General features: G+C 39.6%; 3 protein-coding genes across 4 annotated transcripts; 2 read left to right on the forward strand and 1 right to left on the reverse strand.

The window, feature by feature from the left end:
- Nucleotides 1-6: 6 nt before the first annotated feature.
- LOC126387522 (intraflagellar transport protein 52 homolog) lies at nucleotides 7-1,489 on the forward strand. 2 transcript variants are annotated; one of them, XM_050040030.1, is made up of 4 exons: nucleotides 7-325; nucleotides 502-589; nucleotides 952-1,015; nucleotides 1,133-1,489. In XM_050040030.1, exons 1-4 carry the CDS (start codon nucleotides 201-203, stop codon nucleotides 1,168-1,170), a joined length of 315 nt encoding a protein of 104 aa, XP_049895987.1. In that variant the 5' UTR covers nucleotides 7-200; the 3' UTR covers nucleotides 1,171-1,489. The 2 variants fall into 2 exon arrangements, with proteins under 2 accessions (XP_049895987.1, XP_049895986.1); XM_050040029.1 differs by lacking the exon at nucleotides 952-1,015.
- A 769-nt stretch (nucleotides 1,490-2,258) lies between these two features.
- Nucleotides 2,259-4,462, forward strand: LOC126387523 (intraflagellar transport protein 52 homolog; the record flags this gene model as incomplete). Its single annotated transcript, XM_050040031.1, has 4 exons — nucleotides 2,259-2,279; nucleotides 2,482-2,590; nucleotides 2,696-2,841; nucleotides 3,628-4,462. Coding segments are annotated over 4 exons (318 nt in total), but the record flags the coding sequence as incomplete, so codon positions are not given.
- A 665-nt stretch (nucleotides 4,463-5,127) lies between these two features.
- On the reverse strand, nucleotides 5,128-18,242 carry LOC126387521 (deleted in malignant brain tumors 1 protein-like; the record flags this gene model as incomplete). Its single annotated transcript, XM_050040028.1, has 10 exons — nucleotides 5,128-5,595; nucleotides 8,966-9,208; nucleotides 9,310-9,458; nucleotides 12,436-12,644; nucleotides 12,756-13,066; nucleotides 13,367-13,724; nucleotides 15,310-15,642; nucleotides 15,880-16,230; nucleotides 17,458-17,790; nucleotides 18,068-18,242. Coding segments are annotated over 10 exons (2,841 nt in total), but the record flags the coding sequence as incomplete, so codon positions are not given.
- Between the last annotated feature and the right edge of the window lie 6 nt (nucleotides 18,243-18,248).

Below are 18,248 nucleotides of genomic sequence, written 5' to 3' on the forward strand. Positions count from 1 at the left end.
AGTATTCACGTGAATGTCACTTAAAGCTCACAGAACAACTCAGTTCATATTAAGCTAAGATAGCAGCGTTTATAATGTAACCTGGCGTTATTCACGACAGTTCATAGCGAATGAAATGGGATCTAACTTGGTGGTACAACCTGTTTCCAGGTGTATGGATGCACATAAGAGCCAAGTTTGATGAGTGAATCCGATAAAGAATGGAGAAGGAACAGCACAACAACAACATTGTCGTCTTCAATTCGTCGAAAAGAGAGCTGTTTACCACGAACAATGGATACAAGTCCATGTACAAAAGACTACGAGCTCAATGGAAAATCCAAAGGTAAGTGTTTGTGGTATAACACTAATTATTTCTGCGAACAGTGGCTACTTGCTTTGTGTTGACTGGCACAGCAGTTGACTTAGTATCAAAGTAATTCCTGCAAAATAAATGCTGTCTCCCCCAGCATGAAGGAAGAGCTGTCTTTNTTCCTGCAAAATAAATGCTGTCTCCCCCAGCATGAAGGAAGAGCTGTCTTTGGAGAAGCTGAAGGGTGTCAAGTTGTGGATAACTGCAGGCCCAAGGGAGAAGTTCACGGCATCAGAGGTGATGTAGAAGTTAAAAACTTAAAAATAATTTTATAGTAAAAAAAAATAGCATGTACATGTTTTATGTATATCCATGTATTAGCTATTGGCATAGTAAATGGTAGAAGTGGGCAGGGTTGGGGAAGCTACTTTGGAAGTTTAGCTTTGCAAGCTGCCAGTTAATTTATACTGGAAGAAGTTGAACTAAAAATTACAACAAAATATGATACAAAAAGGTCACATGCCAGCATTCAATGTACATACACACACACACACACACACACACACAAATACATACATACATACATATATATATATACATATATATCCTGAAACTTCTCCCATGTGCCAAGGGTGAACTCCTTGTTATGATTCCTTCAGGAGGTTTTTACAGGGAGCCAAATTATCCACAGACGGCTCCTCCTCTCCAAAACTAACAGATCAGGTGAAACCAGTAAAAACACTGATTAAAGCAGTTTTACATTATGTTTTACGGTTCTCCTCCTCTGTTTGGCTCGTCAGCCACCCCCCAGCGCCTGCTAATGTGTTCCATCCTCTGCAGGTGGAGATAAAAGCTCTGGAGAGCTCCTTCAGCGATAGACTGATTCACCCAAAGTGTGTGAAGGAACGCTATCGCAGGTCCTTCCTGCCTGCTGCTGTCAGGCTACATAACCAGCACTGCTCACAGTAGACTGCACCATGGACACTTTATTGACACTATGGACACTTTATGGACACCACAGCTGTCTGCTGTTTTGCACATACAATCACTTGCACTAGATGTGCTCCCTTTAGCCACTGCTCATTTTCATTCACTGCTGCTCATTATTATCCACTTCCTATTATTTTCATTATTATTATTGTTATTATTTATTGCCGTCTCTTGTATTTTTGTACTTATTTGCATGCCTAGTTATTTAAGTTTCTCTTGTATTTTTGTACTTATTTGCATGCCTAGTTATTTAAGTTTAATTTTGAAATCTTTAATCTGACTCTTTCTCCTTGACTGCTGTAACACTGGAATTTCTCAATTATGGGATCAATAAAGGTGTATCTTATCTTATCTTATCTTATCTCACCTCTTTTCTCTGATAACTTAAGATCCAGACGCTCAGGAGGTTTTTACCAGGAGCTTGATTATCTGCAGTGGTCCTTTCCTTTACAAAACGAACACACCCTGTGATTTAAACTGCTAAAAACTCTGAATAAAGCAGTTTAACGTTAAAAATCAGTGTTTTTTCTGACACCATTCGGCTCATCGTGGAAGGGCTGCTAACTACAGTAGCTGATGTGAACACACAATGGTTCTATCTAGAGCCAGAGTTTGGTTTGTCTGTTCTGGGCTACTGTAGAGACATGGCAGTGCAACATGTTGTTGACTCCGTGGACAAGGACACACTCCTATATTGATATTAATAGCTCATTTTAAGGTAAAGAAGACATGACAATTCTTATTTTCAGGTGATTATACACCAAAGGAAACATACTTATCATATTCCATTTCTGCCAGTATATTCCTCTAAATCTTACACACTGCACCTTTAAATGTAGATGTAATTAATGTAATACTCTTAAATAGCACCATTTGTACGCTGATACTCATCATAGTAACAATTTTCTGCCTTTTTCTTGTTTAGAGAGATAAGTCGGGCTGCTGGCAAAGTGGTCACAGGAATTATTGATGATGAAAATGTTGGAAACAATGCACAGTAAGTGATTTGCACTGTTTATCTACATCTTCTGTTAATCTACTGCTTCAACCTGCTGTGAGTTCAGTCCTGCATTTCTGTCCCAGCCAGTTTTTCCATACACACAATTGATTTCTAGAGTCATATACAAATGACATTTTAAGTGAACTGAAATTTTGCCCACGAGTTTAAACCCAGTGGTGTGTGTTGTCTCATCTTTTAGGTCTTTCCACCAGCCTTAAGTGATCTGCCTCCTCCCATGCTGGACCTGTTCGATCTAGATGAGACATTCTCTTCTGAGAAAGTGCGCCTAGCACAGCTCACTAATAAATGTAAGTTCAGTACTCCACTTAACAAAGTCATTAACTGGTTAGGTTTAGGACTGTTATTAAGTTCTAGTTTATCTGTCATTTAATTTGATTCCGCTCTGTTTACAGGTACAGACGATGATCTTGAATTCTACGTGCGTATATGTGGTGAAATTCTGGGGGTGACTCCAAAGTTGGATAAAGATCAGAGGGATGCCAAGCACATCTTGGAGCACATTTTCTTTCAGTTTGTAGAGTTCAAGAAACTCAATCAGGTGAGAATGAATAAACTCTTAAAGCTGTAGTTTGTAATTTTTCATTTTTGCTGAAACTGTCAGCACACCCACACAGCATTACATGAGGCAGCATAAACAAATAATGTCCTTCCTCCTCCTATTGCCTCTAATGGGATTGGTAAGAAATCTACTGTGGCTCACGAAAAAAACACAGGAGCTGAGAGGTCTCTATAATGCAGCTGTCAATCATGTTAATCCCTGCTCAAGAATTGTGATCAAACTGTTAAAGGCTACCCTGAAAAAAAATCTGAATCAAGATTCTGTTACCACATTGCCTATTTCTCACCTCAAATGTTTCAGAAACATTTTAGTGTACTGTTTAAAATGAGTGAGTTTGTGACCTGGCTGCCATGTTGGAAACAGCCAAGCACCACCCACTAGCTAAAAATAGGTTTCTGAAAACATTTACCATGAGAAATAAGCAATGCAATAACAGAATCTTTATTCATATTTCATCAGCCCTGCCGAGATTAACAGTTTGACTAGAATTCTCAAACAGTGATTGACATGATTGACAGCTGTGCTAGAGAGACTTCTTGGCTTTGATTGGTTGTTTTCATCCACGTGTGGTAATGCCATCAAAAGCAATTAAAGGGAGCAGAAGAATTAAATTTTTTCCACAGATCAAATGTTTCATGTACTGCTGTGTGGACATAAGTCAGTTTCAGGAAATAAGATAAGGTTATTTTTATAACAACATTACCCACGTCTTTAGAAGAGATTCTGTTGAAGGCCTGGTCTGAAAACATGTTTTACCCCTTGTAGGAGCATGATGCTGACGCAGAGGCACCATTCACTCTGATGTGATTGGATTCAAGAAACATGTTAGCATTTTCATCTCTGTCTTTTCAATATACTGAAACATGACTAAGCAGATGTGAGTATATTCCTTCAGTAAAGGAGAATGTAAAGGGACCATTACAGCTGTTGTGGAAGATGCAGTATCAGCATGGGTACTGTTTGTTTAACAAACTGTATATACAAGAGATGTGTTTTTATATCTTTCTAGAATTCATTTTGGAAGAAAAAGAAAATGTACAATACACTTAAGCAAATAGTCATTGATACTTTTATAAATAATCAAATCTTTAAAAACAACCTTTGTTTTTCTCTTATTGTTTGTTAGGCTGTCAATTATTATTGTTTGCTAAGTTGTTTATCATTTGACATCTCCCCCTTCATGACAGCAATGTGAAAAGACCTCTTTAGTGACAGCTTTGCACAGATACAAGTCAGTATAGTCAAGGTCAGACATTTAGGGCACATACAAGAAGAGAAACACATTTTTGCTGGGAGGGAATCATTTAAAAAAAACTTTTTTGTGTCTGCTATGTGTAAGTAAGTATGCAAATGTTAGCCATGCAGCAGGCTGTGTGCCTGCTTCCCTCTTTTAAAGTTCTCCTGCTTATAAGTGGCTAAACAAACAAATAATATAGCTTTAAATACAAGTTAACACTCATCATAATTTTAATAATATGACAATGACAACATAGTTAAGACAAAACACCTTTTTGTGTAGATCAGAAAAAAACCTTTATTGTCCTTCACAAGGCAATGTTAATTAGACTTTTAGGCTTTGACACAGCTCATAAAACATGCACATAATGTCAACATGTTGGATAAAAATCACCAAACACATTTCTATTGTGAGCTTCCAACAATAACATCCAGGCAGTTTTTCACATGAAGAGAAAAAATAAAGACATGAAGGGTCAGTCNAACATCCAGGCAGTTTTTCACATGAAGAGAAAAAATAAAGACATGAAGGGTCAGTCACCAGGCTATTTTGTGCTCTACAGTCGACATACCAGTAGTATAATTTTTGATACCAATATTAGTGGTCAACAAAGTCAAAAAATGATCATATCATACTTATCGGAGCTTTAACTATGATGGGTTGGGCTGAAAACATTTATTGGGAAAAAAATGGTAAAGAAATGAAAGAGATTTGTCTGACACAAGAGGCTATGTGAATGTTTAAATCAAAAGGGTTATATATCTGTATTCTTCTCCATTGAACCTGATCCGTGTCTTATCAAAGCATGCAGTACATCTATTAATATACACCTAAACACAATGTTCTGTTAGAAAGAAGGAATTTTGGATGGCATGAGAAGGGCTAAACAGGCAACAAAAATGAATCATTGCTTTCACTGTCTCCTCATAATATGTTTGTCACAAACCTCCTGATACACACACACACACACACACACACACACAAAATCAAAATAATAATAATAATAAGTTTATCAGCTCACTCCATTAAGATGTCAGTCCGTCCCTAAAGATCAGAATGAAAGCAGAAGAAAACATGTTTATAACTTCGATACAGTTCACAGTGTTGAGACATCAGCTCAGATATCATTTTGTATTTTGTACTCACAGGTGATTGGTCCAGCAGAGACAAATATGAACTGGTCAAAGTCATCAACAGAACGATATGACCGTCTTGTGCAAAACTGTGAAATAAGAGGGGGGAGAATGATCAGAGACTTAAACCCAGTGGTTGGGTATAAAGCACTGATTGCAGATTGATTATTTCGACTGACTGAGAGGATTGATGTCTGACTTACTGGAACACAGCTCTGGCTCCTCTTGTCACACAGGCGTACTCTGCAGTGTAAGAAGATGTACTGGTCTGCATCCTGGAGAGGGAAGAGCAGGGCAGAGAAACGAGCACGGAGGGACAGGCCGTTCTCAACCATTGACACACGACGAGAGTCAGTAGGACACCTGGCAGAGATATCAACAGTCATTAAGACCATTACACATCACCATAGAGTTTATAGTTTCTGTTCCAGTCCATCTAATGCCTGGTTCACACTACACAACATTTCTGTACTTCGGTTAAGTTGGACATATATTCACAGATTCGCACTTTGTGGGTCAATAACTCATAAACGAAATATTGTTGAAGCAAATACGTCACTACTTTCTTACCTTGGTAAGGTAGAAAACAAGCTACAATGTAAATTTCAACAGAAGAAATTTACTACAAAGTGCAACAGCAAAAAGAGATATAACAAAATTATTCAATAGTTTCAACAGTATACAGTGTTGTGTCCCCAGAATCACTTCACACATCAATGGTCTGTTGATCATAGTACAACACTCAGTTTGAATGAATATGCTTTGTCATAATTTTGCTGAATTTTTATTAGGAAAATGACTCAATAACCTCTATTATAGAGTGTAGTACCACTACCTTCATTTCAACCACCAGGGGGTCCCTAGTGGGTAAAACTACAACACTCAGTTTGGGGAAATATGCTTTTCATAATTTTGCTTACTTGTTTTGGAGAAAATTAGTCAGTAGTTTCAACATTATGCAGTGTAGTGTCCCCAAAATCACTTCCAACATAAATGGTAAATGGTTACACTAATTTCGAACATCAAGAGACTATAATTGCTAAGTGAATATTTTTTAATTAATTTTTAACCATTTTTAAGCAGAATCTTTTCTACTGCAACCATTAGACTTTTTTTTCCCCAACCCATTACATTTTCTAGTTTAGAAGCTTTACCCAGTGTTCAGTAGTTAAAAAAGGGATTCAGTTAGAGCAGTTTATTGGTGCAGCCCCAAAATAAATGTTGCACTATATTTTAGAAATTATGTATGAACCTCCATTTGCTTGCCTAATATTTTGTTGTTGTTTGTTTTTAGATAGAATTCAAACTGACACTGTTAGAACATATTATGTGATTTGGTCAAAGTGATGAAACTGTGGATTTGTCTTGAATAAAATTATATTAAAAGAAGAGCCATCAAAACAAGTTTACTCATTTAATCCTCAGCAAACTATGTACAGAACGAATTCACTCAGCCCAAAAATAAAAAATACCAAATATTATACTGTACATTATTGATGAATAATCCACAATCCTGATTTTGGCATTAAAAGGAAAAATACAATTGACACCTACTTTTATCTTTCAGGAAAAGAATATCTGCAATCTGTCTCAAAATTTAAAAAAATACCAACAATACCAAGGAGTATCTTTGTTTGGTATTTGTTCTGCTGTCATTCCTAGGCTCTGTGTGTGAAACCATCTTGTACAAGTTCCACACTGAATCTCAGGGCTAAACATGTAAAACAGAAAAATGTTCCTTTTTGGAAAGCTGTAATACAATATTTTATCACTTCAATTGTATCCCTGAAATTTCACTCTTATCAATACATTATTCACTGTTCAGATTATCGATTGATGTTGAAAACAAACAAAGATTACGTACACATCAACATAAACATGGACTGGAGAAAAAAAGGTGGACCCAAATGCACTGAAAATATTGGAAGAATTCTGCCCCATCATAGTGGCTTTGCTATAAAGACTGAGATATATTCACTGTGGAACTTAATTGAAATGACCTAGACATTAATTGAAAGGTGCTTCTAACTGGCTAGTGAGTTAGTCGCCTTATGCATCCTTCATGTGATTGGTTTAAAAGGAACTGGCCAGGTAGTCAGGAGGATGTATTAATAATGATCTGAAAATTCAATAGAATTAAAAATCCCCCAAATTATGGAGAAACATATTACAGTGCTGTAGTATAATCTACAAAAGACAATTAATTTGTGAAGTGATTTTGGGGACACTATACTGCATTTTGTAATTACTGAACAATCTATCTGTCTGTCTGTCTGTCTGTCTGTCTGTCTATCTATCTGGGTGTTGTACTATGATCAGCAGGAGACCATTAATGTGTGAAGTGATTTTGGGGACACTACACTGCATAGTATTGAAACTACTGAATAATTTTGTTATATCTCTTTTTGCTGTTGCACCTTGTAGACGGTCCCTGCACACCCCTCACAGTCGGTTGTGCATAGAAATCAATGCTATTGGCTGAGCTCAAAAGACAGTTTGTTCTGTTGAAATTTACATTGTAGCTTGTTGTCTACCATACCAAGATAAGAAAGTAGCGTTGTATGTGCTTCAACAACATTTCGTTTCTGAGTTATTGACCTGCAAAGTCAGAATCTGTGAATATATGTCCAACTTTACCAAGGTCAGTTCTGTCCGTTCCATCAGTCACTATGTCAGATTACGTGATTGTGCCATGACTTGGCCGACAGACAACACGATAGTCAACACCAATCATCCCCAGACGTCTTCCACGACGTGTGTGATGTCATCGGGTTATTCTAGTACTATTTTTCATTATTAAAATTACTATTTCAGTTACTGTGTCTGTTCATGTGCCAGCGGAAATGTTGTTGTAATAACGTAAAAAGCTCCACAAGATGGCAGGAACTACATTTGAAGTACTGCATGAAAACTATGGAAGTCTCTGAATCCTCCACAAGTTCCTGCAAATGTTTCACAATAAAAGCCTTTTTAGAAAATGAAGGGATTCTCTCAACCGAAGTTATAAGAGGCTTTTAATTTTATACAGATACAGAAGTGTTGAGTTTGAAGAGTCTGAAATGACGGCGCGATGCATTAAATTTATCAAGGCAAACAGGAGCGGATATAAAGTAAAAATATAAAAATACAGATGGAATAATTAATAAAGGCCTGTTTCTAATGTAGCCTGTTTCAAATGAAGCTGGTAGCCTCTGCAGTTGTAAGTCCTACCTCTATTTTTTAATTTTATTACTTTATGTCCATCTCCATTATGAGGAAAGACCATTCTTTGCTAACTTGATGCTTATGGCAGTGCTCATCAGGTTGATAAAAAGCCTATGCTGTTTCGCCCCACCATTTTACCCCTTTTACTCTGTGTTATGCTGTTTCGCCCCACCATTTTACCCCTTTTACTCTGTGTGGTAACATCCCTAGAGGAAACATCAAAAAGGCTGGGGTGTTGTTGTCTACGGCAGCAGATTGCTCTGTCTTCCTATTGGTCAAACTGATGGCTGTGATAGGAGAATTCGTGAGTGACAAAAAGAAAATCAAAAATGCTCAACCTTCTGTTGGGACATTGTGAGGCGTCCCAGACGCGTCATCAGTTTTCGTACTACTATGACACACTACACAAGATGAAATGATGGATTATTGTTGTTCACGATCCAAGCTGACACCGATGACGCTGCGTCGGGCTATATTTAGGCTATAAACGGGTAGTGTGTACCCGGCATAAATCTGGATAGACACATACCCAGAATGGATGAGATAGTATCGCACAGGGTCTTCAGGGTTTGTGGAGTTAGTGGTATAGCAGTGTTGCAGAACAACTGCAAAGCTTGGATCATTCTCAAACACATACGCTTGCACATGCAGTGCAGAGCCCACTGGCAGGATGACCTGGCCCCCTGGATAGCTGTTTGAAAAGTTGGAGTCTCGGAACAGATTCATGTTGGCTCTGGCTCTGGAACCTGACCCCATGAGGCCATACCCAGGGCTGTTAAGGAAGAAGGACAATTAGAGATGTATTTCACCCCTCCAGTGATGTACATCTATTAAAAGTGTTGTTATAGTCAAGGAATGAAATAGAAGACTCACAGGTGTGGTCTGATTTGAGTGTTTAGGCTAGTTTTGGTGTCCAAGGGATAGGCACAGGTGAATGGAATAACCTCGGGTAGAGCCATGGACCCGTTACTTGTAGGGTAGAAATACAAGCTGTTGAAGTAGATGGCATGGGTGGTGTTGGTCTGAAACAAGAAAGATAAATGGATGAACTGGATCAGCTACACAAGTTATCAGTAATATTGCGTTAAAGTTTAAACCAGCATGTGACTAGGAAGTTGGAGAAACATCTGGAGGACCTTGACCTTAAGCCTTCAGGACAGATTTTATGGTAAAAAAAAATCTTTCACTCTAACTCTCACAACATTTATCCTTGTTTGTGTTCGGTAAGCCATATTATAGCTGACACTTCTTGATGACTGTCTGATCAGTATCAGCCTAATTTATTTGCTGAGTTATTTTATAGCTCACCCTAACCTCTGACCTCACTGTAGGGAAACAGAACAGTTTACTGTATACACACATAAGTGTAATGAATCAGGGGCAATAAATGTGTCTGTGTGTAACACTTACTGTGTGCTCATACAGAACAAGAAGCAAATTGTAGATGATAGCAGACAAACTCAAAGGAAAGATGCCATGAGAACAGGAGTGGATGTAACCACCGTAGTGTCACCCATTGGTTAGCCAACTACTGTTCTGAAGTCACAGTTTTTTTGGAGCCAGAAGTGACCATATTTGGACGGGAGGGTGGAGCTGACTGACCATCGTCAATACACACTGCTACACCTCTATCCTGATTTACAGGTTGCCACGGTGGGAGCGTGCCTATGTTCCCGCAGCCCTATGTTCCCACAGCCCTATGTTCCCACAGTCCTGAGTTCCCACAGCCCTATGTTCCCACAGCTCTATGTTCCCACATTTCCTTTTTCATAAATTTGTATCAGATTTTATCCCCCTTTCTCCCAATTTGGTAGCCAATTACACCCAACCTATTACCCCACCTAACCCTAACCCTTGTGGGAGGATAGGGCTTAAATTGAAGGGAAATGTAGGAACACAAGACCTAATTTTGAAAATGTCCTAGAAACATGGGAACATAGGGTTTAATTTTGAGAAAAATCTTAGAAATATGGGAACTGTGGGAACATAGGGCCTAATTTTAAGAAAATTCTTAGAAATGTGGGAACATAGGGCTGTGGGAACATAGGGCCTAATTTTAAAAAGATTCTTAGAAATGTGGGAACATAGGGCTGTGGGAACATAGTGCTGTGGGAACATAGGGCCTAATTTTAAGAAAAATCTTAGAAATAGGGGAACTGTGGGAACATAGGGCCTAATTTTAAGAAAAATCTTAGAAATGTGGGAACATAGGGCCTAATTTTTAGTGAAAAAAAATTCTTAAAAATGTGGGAACATAGGGCTGTGGGACCATTGGGCTGTGGGAACATAGGGCTGACCCCGCCACAGTAGCAACTTGTCAGTCACAAGGTAGCCTTGCCTTAAAGCATACCGTGCTTTATCATCTCTTTTACTCTAAATGGGACCACAATCCAAATGTCAGTTTCCAGTTTCCAAAAAGAACATCATGCTGTATTGAAGAAGACTTGAAACTAGAGATGCTCGATTATGGAAAAAATCATAATCATGATTAATTTTGGTCAAAATTGAAATCACAGTTATGCAAATGATTATGCAGCGCACGTGATGACTCACATTGCTTTCACAACGGCATGTCATTTCTGTCTCTGCAAGGTCGCGCGTCTACAATTCTCCTCTGCTCTCTGTATCGTGCACGGCAGAGTTCGGCCCTGATGTGCACACACAGACACACAGACACACACACACACACACACAAAAAAACCAACCTCTCTCGCTCTCCCTCTGCCATTTTCCGCACGCTGTTTTTGAAATCTTCCACGGCACCTGCCCCACGCATTATTCGTAGTTCACCGACTTGACTGGCTCGTGGAGTGAATAGAGGTGAGGAGGGGAGGGGCGGTATTGCGCATATGCAGCTTCCGTAGAAGACAAAATAACATCTCCAGGCGTCCGTGACCAAAACTCATTTACCCTCGTTTTCATTAATTTTGAAATCGTTTGACCTCAAAATCGTAATTGCGATCACCAGACGATTAATTGCACAGCCTTACTTGAAATTCCTTGAAACTAAACATTTGCGACAATACCTTTATTAGGAAGACATTTACTGAATTAATAATTCAAGTAAAAAGTAGCAACATTTTCTTGCAGACTTCTATAAAATCATACTTCTTTTTTGCACCCAGTGAAGTCGCCCCATGCTGGCCTTTACAAAGAAGACAGGTTCAGGGAACCTTTTGCATTGCCTTCACTTTCAGACCCGATAGTCTGGCTCAAAGAATGTAGACTATAAGGACAAGCCTGTCACTGGCTGCCTATGTCAGACGTAACACTCTTCCTATGTCTTACCGTTTTCAGAATCCTTGTTGCTACATGAAACTAGCCACACATAACCAGATCTATTCATTTTAGCTTTGTGTGTGTAACAACTACAACAACCTCCAAGCTATTAATGTACACACTAAAACATCTTTTAATGTTTTATGTAGTGTTTGCTTTTGTGAGTAAGTAGCCATTTTAATGCCAGTGCTCGCCTCGCCACCAAGGCAGGTTCCCTCCCCAACACTATTTTGCAAGGGCACCATTGCTGCGTCGCCCAAGACCATTTTGACTGTAAAGAAATACAAAGAACTAAGAGTGTTTTTTCCCGTAGTGCGGAATGATGATGGGTCCAGCCAGACCTTTCTCCAGTGAGATAGTTCTGGCCGTGCAAGACTACAGACCAGAGGTTAGGTCCACCTCTTTTATACAGTCTATGGAATTGACCCAAAGACACATCTACACCAGTTGAAAATGTTTCAACTTGAGCAAAACAAATTGTGCTTATTCTGGAGCTCTATGAATCTGCTTCATAACAGAGATTACAAAGAAAAGGAGAGAGACCGTTAGAGGCTAAGGTGGACACAAACACAGGCACACTCCCACACACACAGCTGGTATTTCCATTGTTAGCTAGCTTACAACTAACACCCTACAGTTGCTACATTGGCTGTGTGGGGAAGTCAAATTTTAGCAATTTGAAGCAAAAGATCAAGTTATAAAGAAATAATAGATTTTTACCGTAAGTACAGTCTCGCAGATGCCAGCCTGACGTGCCACTTGGTACCAGACAGTGTTTTGACTCACTCTGTAGCCCGTACAGTAAGGGGCTGTCAGGTGACCAGAGAATGGGTTCAAACCAGCTGACAGCAGGCTGTCCAGTTGCACCCCAACTACAAGCTGATAAGGGGAGCAAATGAGCTGAGAGGCCTGGAGTAGAGGTTGATGGTCTAAAATGCCAAAGAATAGAAAAAGAGTAACCTTGAGAGATTCTGATAAACTTTGATCTCACTGTATTATGTCAAAACATTCCAAAAGTAAAATGAAATATGCATGTTTACCTTCACAGATGACACTAGCATCCTCAGAATGGCGACAGTTGTGGTTTCCTAATCCGCCATGTGGACAGTCTTGTAAAGAAGACTCACTCCCTGAACACAGAAGGTCATCTAGCCAGATTTGTCCAGTGCCTTGTCCAAAACGTGCCCTTCTTGGTGCCTCCACAGCCCTGCCACAGCCCAGCTGTCGACAAACCACCTGAGCGTCATTCAAATTCCAGAAGTCGTCACACACCGTTCCCCACTGGCCATTGTGGAAGATCTCCACTCTGCCAGAGCAGCGGCTGTCAGAGTTGACCAGTCTCACTCCAACACTTGGTGTTGGAGTAGCAATTTCTGGTTGAAGGAGAAGCAAAATCTCTGTCAACCACATGACAACTGCAGGTTGTGTTCACACCACTATTGAGCAAAAGTCCAAGTTTCTTCAAGGTAATTGTACTTAATCATTTTATCATTGGGCTTGTTTGTTACTGTAGCTTGTTTTTGTTTTTTGTTTTTTTTAAAAAAAAAAGTCAATTCTGTATGGTATCCAGTTGGTGCCAGGATATAAGGGGCCATTTCTATTACTTTGTGAACAATACAAACTGAGGTCTGCTTACTGTGAGGAAACACACTTACCTTCACAGATGACACTAGCATCCTCAGAATGGCGACAGTTGTGATTCCCTAATCCGCCATGTGGACAGTCTCTTAATGAAGACTCACTCCCTGAACACTGAAGGTCATCTAGCCAGATTTGTCCAGTGCCTTGTCCAAAACGGGCCCTTTGTGGTGCCTCCATAGCCCTGCCACAGCCCAGCTGTCGACAAACCACCTGAGCGTCATCCAAATTCCAGAAGTCGTCACACACCGTTCCCCACTGGCCGTTGTGGAGGATCTCCACTCTGCCAGAGCAGCGGCTGTTAGAGTTAACCAGTCTCACCAGGGGGCCTGGTGGTGTTGGTGCAGGTGAGGTTGTAGTGCTGGGAATTTCTGATTTAAGTGAAAGAAAAATCTGTGAACCCATGTGGCATCTGCAGACTCTACAGTCACCCATATCATTAATGAAAATCCTAAATTTATCTGTATAAATGCTCATACATTTTATTATTTCCATTCACCACTCATATCCTATTTATATTCTGTTCTCCCAACATAAAAAAATTGTATTGTAAATTGGGCTCATTCTGCTGTAAACAATGTTTGTTAAATATGGCATCCTACATAAATTATTCTCTTTAACTGAGGCATAAAATAATAATCTAATCCAAAAACTGTAATTTTTCTGGCAGCTGAAAAAGTGTTTGAGTGGGACTTTGTATTGGTAATTTACAAATCAATTAAATTTAAACATCATCTTTGTATCTGTGTAGGACTTTTGTGTAAGCTCCTATGTAAGGGATAATGTATAATGAGCCGGTGAATGCGCGTTGGGGTTCTATTCCCCTGTCGGGAGTTATTTTCCCAGTATTCACCGGCTCATTATACATTATCCCGCTTATTACACGGCTAATTATCAGTTGAATAGACAGAATATTGATTAATTATACATTTTGTAAGCGGTAACGGCTACTTTAGCCCGATAAAAAAAGTAACTGTTGTCAGGGCAGCGTCCCTATAGCAACGCCGGGCTACATAGCAACTGTGTGAAATGACCGTTGCTACTAGCAGCGGTCATAACACAGTAATATCAGACCGCAGAATGCCGCGACTGACCAATCAGAATGCAGCATTTAATAGAGCCGTGTAATAAGGCAGAGATAGTAACCCATGGGTTCTCATCCAAACCATTCCATCTCAAAAGAGGTTGCAGACAAAGTTGTCCTTCATTGCCTCTCTAATTTGCTCTTTGAGCCAAGTTTTGTTGCATGCAGATGATCTTTTAATGTACTTGTCTAACTTGGATAGGACCATTCCTGATCTTTCAAAGGTACAGAATTATGAGGACACTGTTTTTGTTGATTCCTGTGAAAGATCCAACAACTTAGTGATGGTTTAATGTCCAAATTGGTGTGGTCTTTTAACCGTGTTCAAATTAAACTATCCCAACTTAATTGTATTTTAATGACACAGCTAAGCAACATATGACTACATGGTCCCTCGACAAAGGCAGTGGCCTAACATGGTCAGTGACTGTGATGATCATGTTATCTTCAGTTTTTTTAAATATCTGTTGGAGATAAGCTACACAACAGTAATGCTGTAATGAAAACTTATCACACTGTACCAAAGAGAAAATCATGTATAATGTAAAGCGGAAAATAGAAATGATGTGGAAAATGTGAGGTTCTGTAACATGCAATGATTTCAAAGTAGATGTATATTTGGGGTGAACGCAGAAAGAGACAAAGAGAAAAAAAGTATTACATAAAACCAAGTAAAACTGTAGTAGATGGAGCTGGATACATGGGGACTGAATAGGCAGGTTGTTGGTCGAAAACATGACTATTAACATACCTATTGTAACTATGTCACTGTATTTGTTTAGTTGAGTAGCACTAATAAAGGTTTTTCTTTCAATTCTCCAGTTACATGTGAGCAGTAAAGACTGAAATGTGTAGATAGAGTATATATTTACCTTCACAGATGACACCTGCATCCTCAAAATGACCACAGTTGTGGGATCCAAAGCCTAAATGTCCACAGTCTAGAATTGATGACTCATTCCCTAAGCAGCGGACATTGTCCAAGAAGATTGGTCCAGTGCCCTGTCCAAAATGAGCATTTTGCAGCGCCTCCACAGCCCTGCCACAGCCCAAATGTCGACAAACCACCTGAGCGTCATTCAGATTCCACAAGTCGTCACACACCGTTCCCCACTGGCCGTCGTGGAAGATCTCCACTCTGCCTGAGCAGCGGCTGTCAGAGTTGACCAGTCTCACTCCAACACTTGGTGTTGGAGTAGCAATTTCTGGTTGAAGGAGAAGCAAAATCTCTGTCAACCACATGACAACTGCAGGTTGTATTCACAACAGTACTGAGCTAAAAGCCTCAATTTCTTCACTGTAATTGTTCTTGATCATTTAGTTCTTGGTTCTCTTTCTGTACTTACTTGGTATCCAATCAGTGGCAAGATATAAGGTTCCATTTCTAGTTATACGTGAACAATACAAACTGAAGTCTGCTTACTGTGTGGAAACACACTTACCTTCACAGATGACACTAGCATCTTCATAATGACCACAGTTGTGGTTTCCTAATCCGCCATGTGGACAGTCTCTTAACGAAGATTCGCTCCCTGAACACTGAAGGTCATCTAACCAAATTGGTCCAGTGCCTTGTCCAAAATGTGCATTTCGTGGAGCTGACTGAGCACTGCCACAGCCCAGCTGTCGACAAACCACCTGGGCGTCACTCAATCCCCAGATATCATCACACACTGTCCCCCAGCGGCCATTGTGGAAGATCTCCACTCTGCCAGAGCAGCTGCTGTTAGAGTTGACCAGTCTCACCAGGGGGCCTGGTGGTGTTGGTGCAGGTGAGGTAGTGCTGGGAATTTCTGATTAAAGTCAGAGAAAAATCTTGTGAGCCCATGTGGCATCTGCAGACTCTAGAGTCACCCATAGTATTAGTGAAAATCCTAAATTTATCTGTATAATTGCACCTACATTTTACTAATTTTTGTCACCCCTCATATCCTATTTATATTCTGTTCTCCCAAAATAAAGATATTGTGCATTGTAAATCGGGCTCATTGTGCTGTAAAACAATGTGCATTGAATATGGCATCCTACATGAATTATTCTCTTCAGCTGAGGCATAAAATAATAATCTAATCTAAAAACCAGAATTTCAGTGGTGGCTGAAAAAGTGTTTGAGTGGGACTTTGTATTGGTATTTTATAAATAAATAAATTTTGAAGATCATCTTTGTATCTGTGTAGGACTTTTGTGCAAGCTCCTATGGCAGAGATAGTAACCCATGGGTTCTCATCCAAACCATTCCATCTCAAAAGAGGTTGCAGACAAAGTTGTCCTTCATTGCCTCTCCAATTTGCTCTTTGAACCAAGTTTTGTTGCATGCAGATGATCTTTTAATGTACTTGTCTAACTTGGATAGGACCATTCCTGATCTTTCAAAGGTACAGAATTATGAGGACACTGTTTTTGTTGATTCCCGTAAAATCCAACTAAGTAATGGTTTAATGTCCAAATTGGTGTGGTCTTTTAACCGTGTTCAAATTAAACTATCCCAACTTAATTGTGTTTTAATGAACCAACTAAGCAACATATGACTACATGGTCCCTCTACGAAGGCAGTGGCCTACCATGGTCAGTGACTGTGATGATCATGTTATCTTCAGTTTTTTTAAATATCTGTTGGAGATAAGCTACACAACAGTAATGCTGTAATGAAAACTTATCACACTGTACCAAAGAGAAAATCATGTATAATGTAAAGAGGAAAATAGGAATGGTGTGGAAAATGTGAGGTTCTGTAACATGCAATGATTTCAAAGTAGATGTATATTTGGGGTGAACGCAGAAAGAGACAAAGAGATAAAAAGTATGACATGAAACTAAATATAAACTGTAGTAGATGGAGCTGGATACATGGGGACTGAATAGGCAGGTTGTTGGTCGAGATCATGACTATTGACATACCTATTGTAACTATGTCACTGTATTTGTTTAGTTTAAAAAACACGAATAAAGGTTTTTCTTTCAATTCTCCAGTTACATGTGAGCAGTAAAGACTGAAATGTGTAGATAGAGTATATATTTACCTTCACAGATGACACCTGCATCCTCAAAATGATGACAATTGTGGGATCCAAAGCCTAAATGTCCACAGTCTAGTATTGATGACTCATTCCCTAAGCAGCGGACATTGTCCAACAAGATTGGTCCAGTGCCCTGTCCAAAATGTGCAAATGTTGGTGCTGAGACAGCCCTGCCACAGCCCAGCTGTCGACAAACCACCTGGGCATCATTCAAATCCCAGCTGTCATCACACACCGTACCCCACTGGCTGTTGTGGAAGATCTCCACTCTGCCAGAGCAGCGGCTGTCAGAGTTGACCAGTCTCACTGGAACACTTGGTGTTGGAGTAGCAATTTCTGGTTGAAGGAGAAGCAAAATCTCTGTCAACCACATGACAACTGCAGGTTGTATTCACACCAGTATTGAGCAAAAGTCCAAGCTTCTTTAAGGTAACTGTACTTGATCATTTAAGGATTAGGTTTGTTTGTTACTGTGACTTTTTGTTGTAAAAAAAAAAAAAAAAAGAAAGTCAACTGTGTGGTATCTAGTTGGTGCCAGGATATAAGGTGCAATTTCTAGTAATTCATGATCAATACAAACTGAAGTCTGCTTACTGTGAGGAAACACACTTACCTTCACAGATGACACTAGCATCCTCAGAATGGAGACAGTTGTGGTTCCCTAATCCGCCATGTGGACAGTCTTGTAAAGAAGACTCACTGCCTGAACACCGAAGGTCATCTAGCCAAATTTGTCCAGTACCTTGTCCAAAACGTGCCCTTTGTGGTGCCTCCACAGCCCTGCCACAGCCCAG

Source organism: Epinephelus moara, unplaced genomic scaffold (assembly GCF_006386435.1).
Source record: "Epinephelus moara isolate mb unplaced genomic scaffold, YSFRI_EMoa_1.0 scaffold645, whole genome shotgun sequence".
Lineage (NCBI taxonomy): Eukaryota > Metazoa > Chordata > Actinopteri > Perciformes > Serranidae > Epinephelus > Epinephelus moara.

What these genes read in the sequence shown, in the direction of transcription:
- LOC126387522 (XM_050040029.1), top strand. Translation starts at nt 201, where the DNA reads ATGGAGAAGGAACAGCACAACAACAACATTGTCGTCTTCAATTCGTCG. An exon ending in GCTCAATGGAAAATCCAAAG is followed by an intron (nt 326 to 501) that starts GTAAGTGTTTGT and finishes TGTCTCCCCCAG; the next exon opens with CATGAAGGAAGAGCTGTCTT. An exon ending in AGAAGTTCACGGCATCAGAG is followed by an intron (nt 590 to 1,132) that starts GTGATGTAGAAG and finishes CATCCTCTGCAG; the next exon opens with GTGGAGATAAAAGCTCTGGA.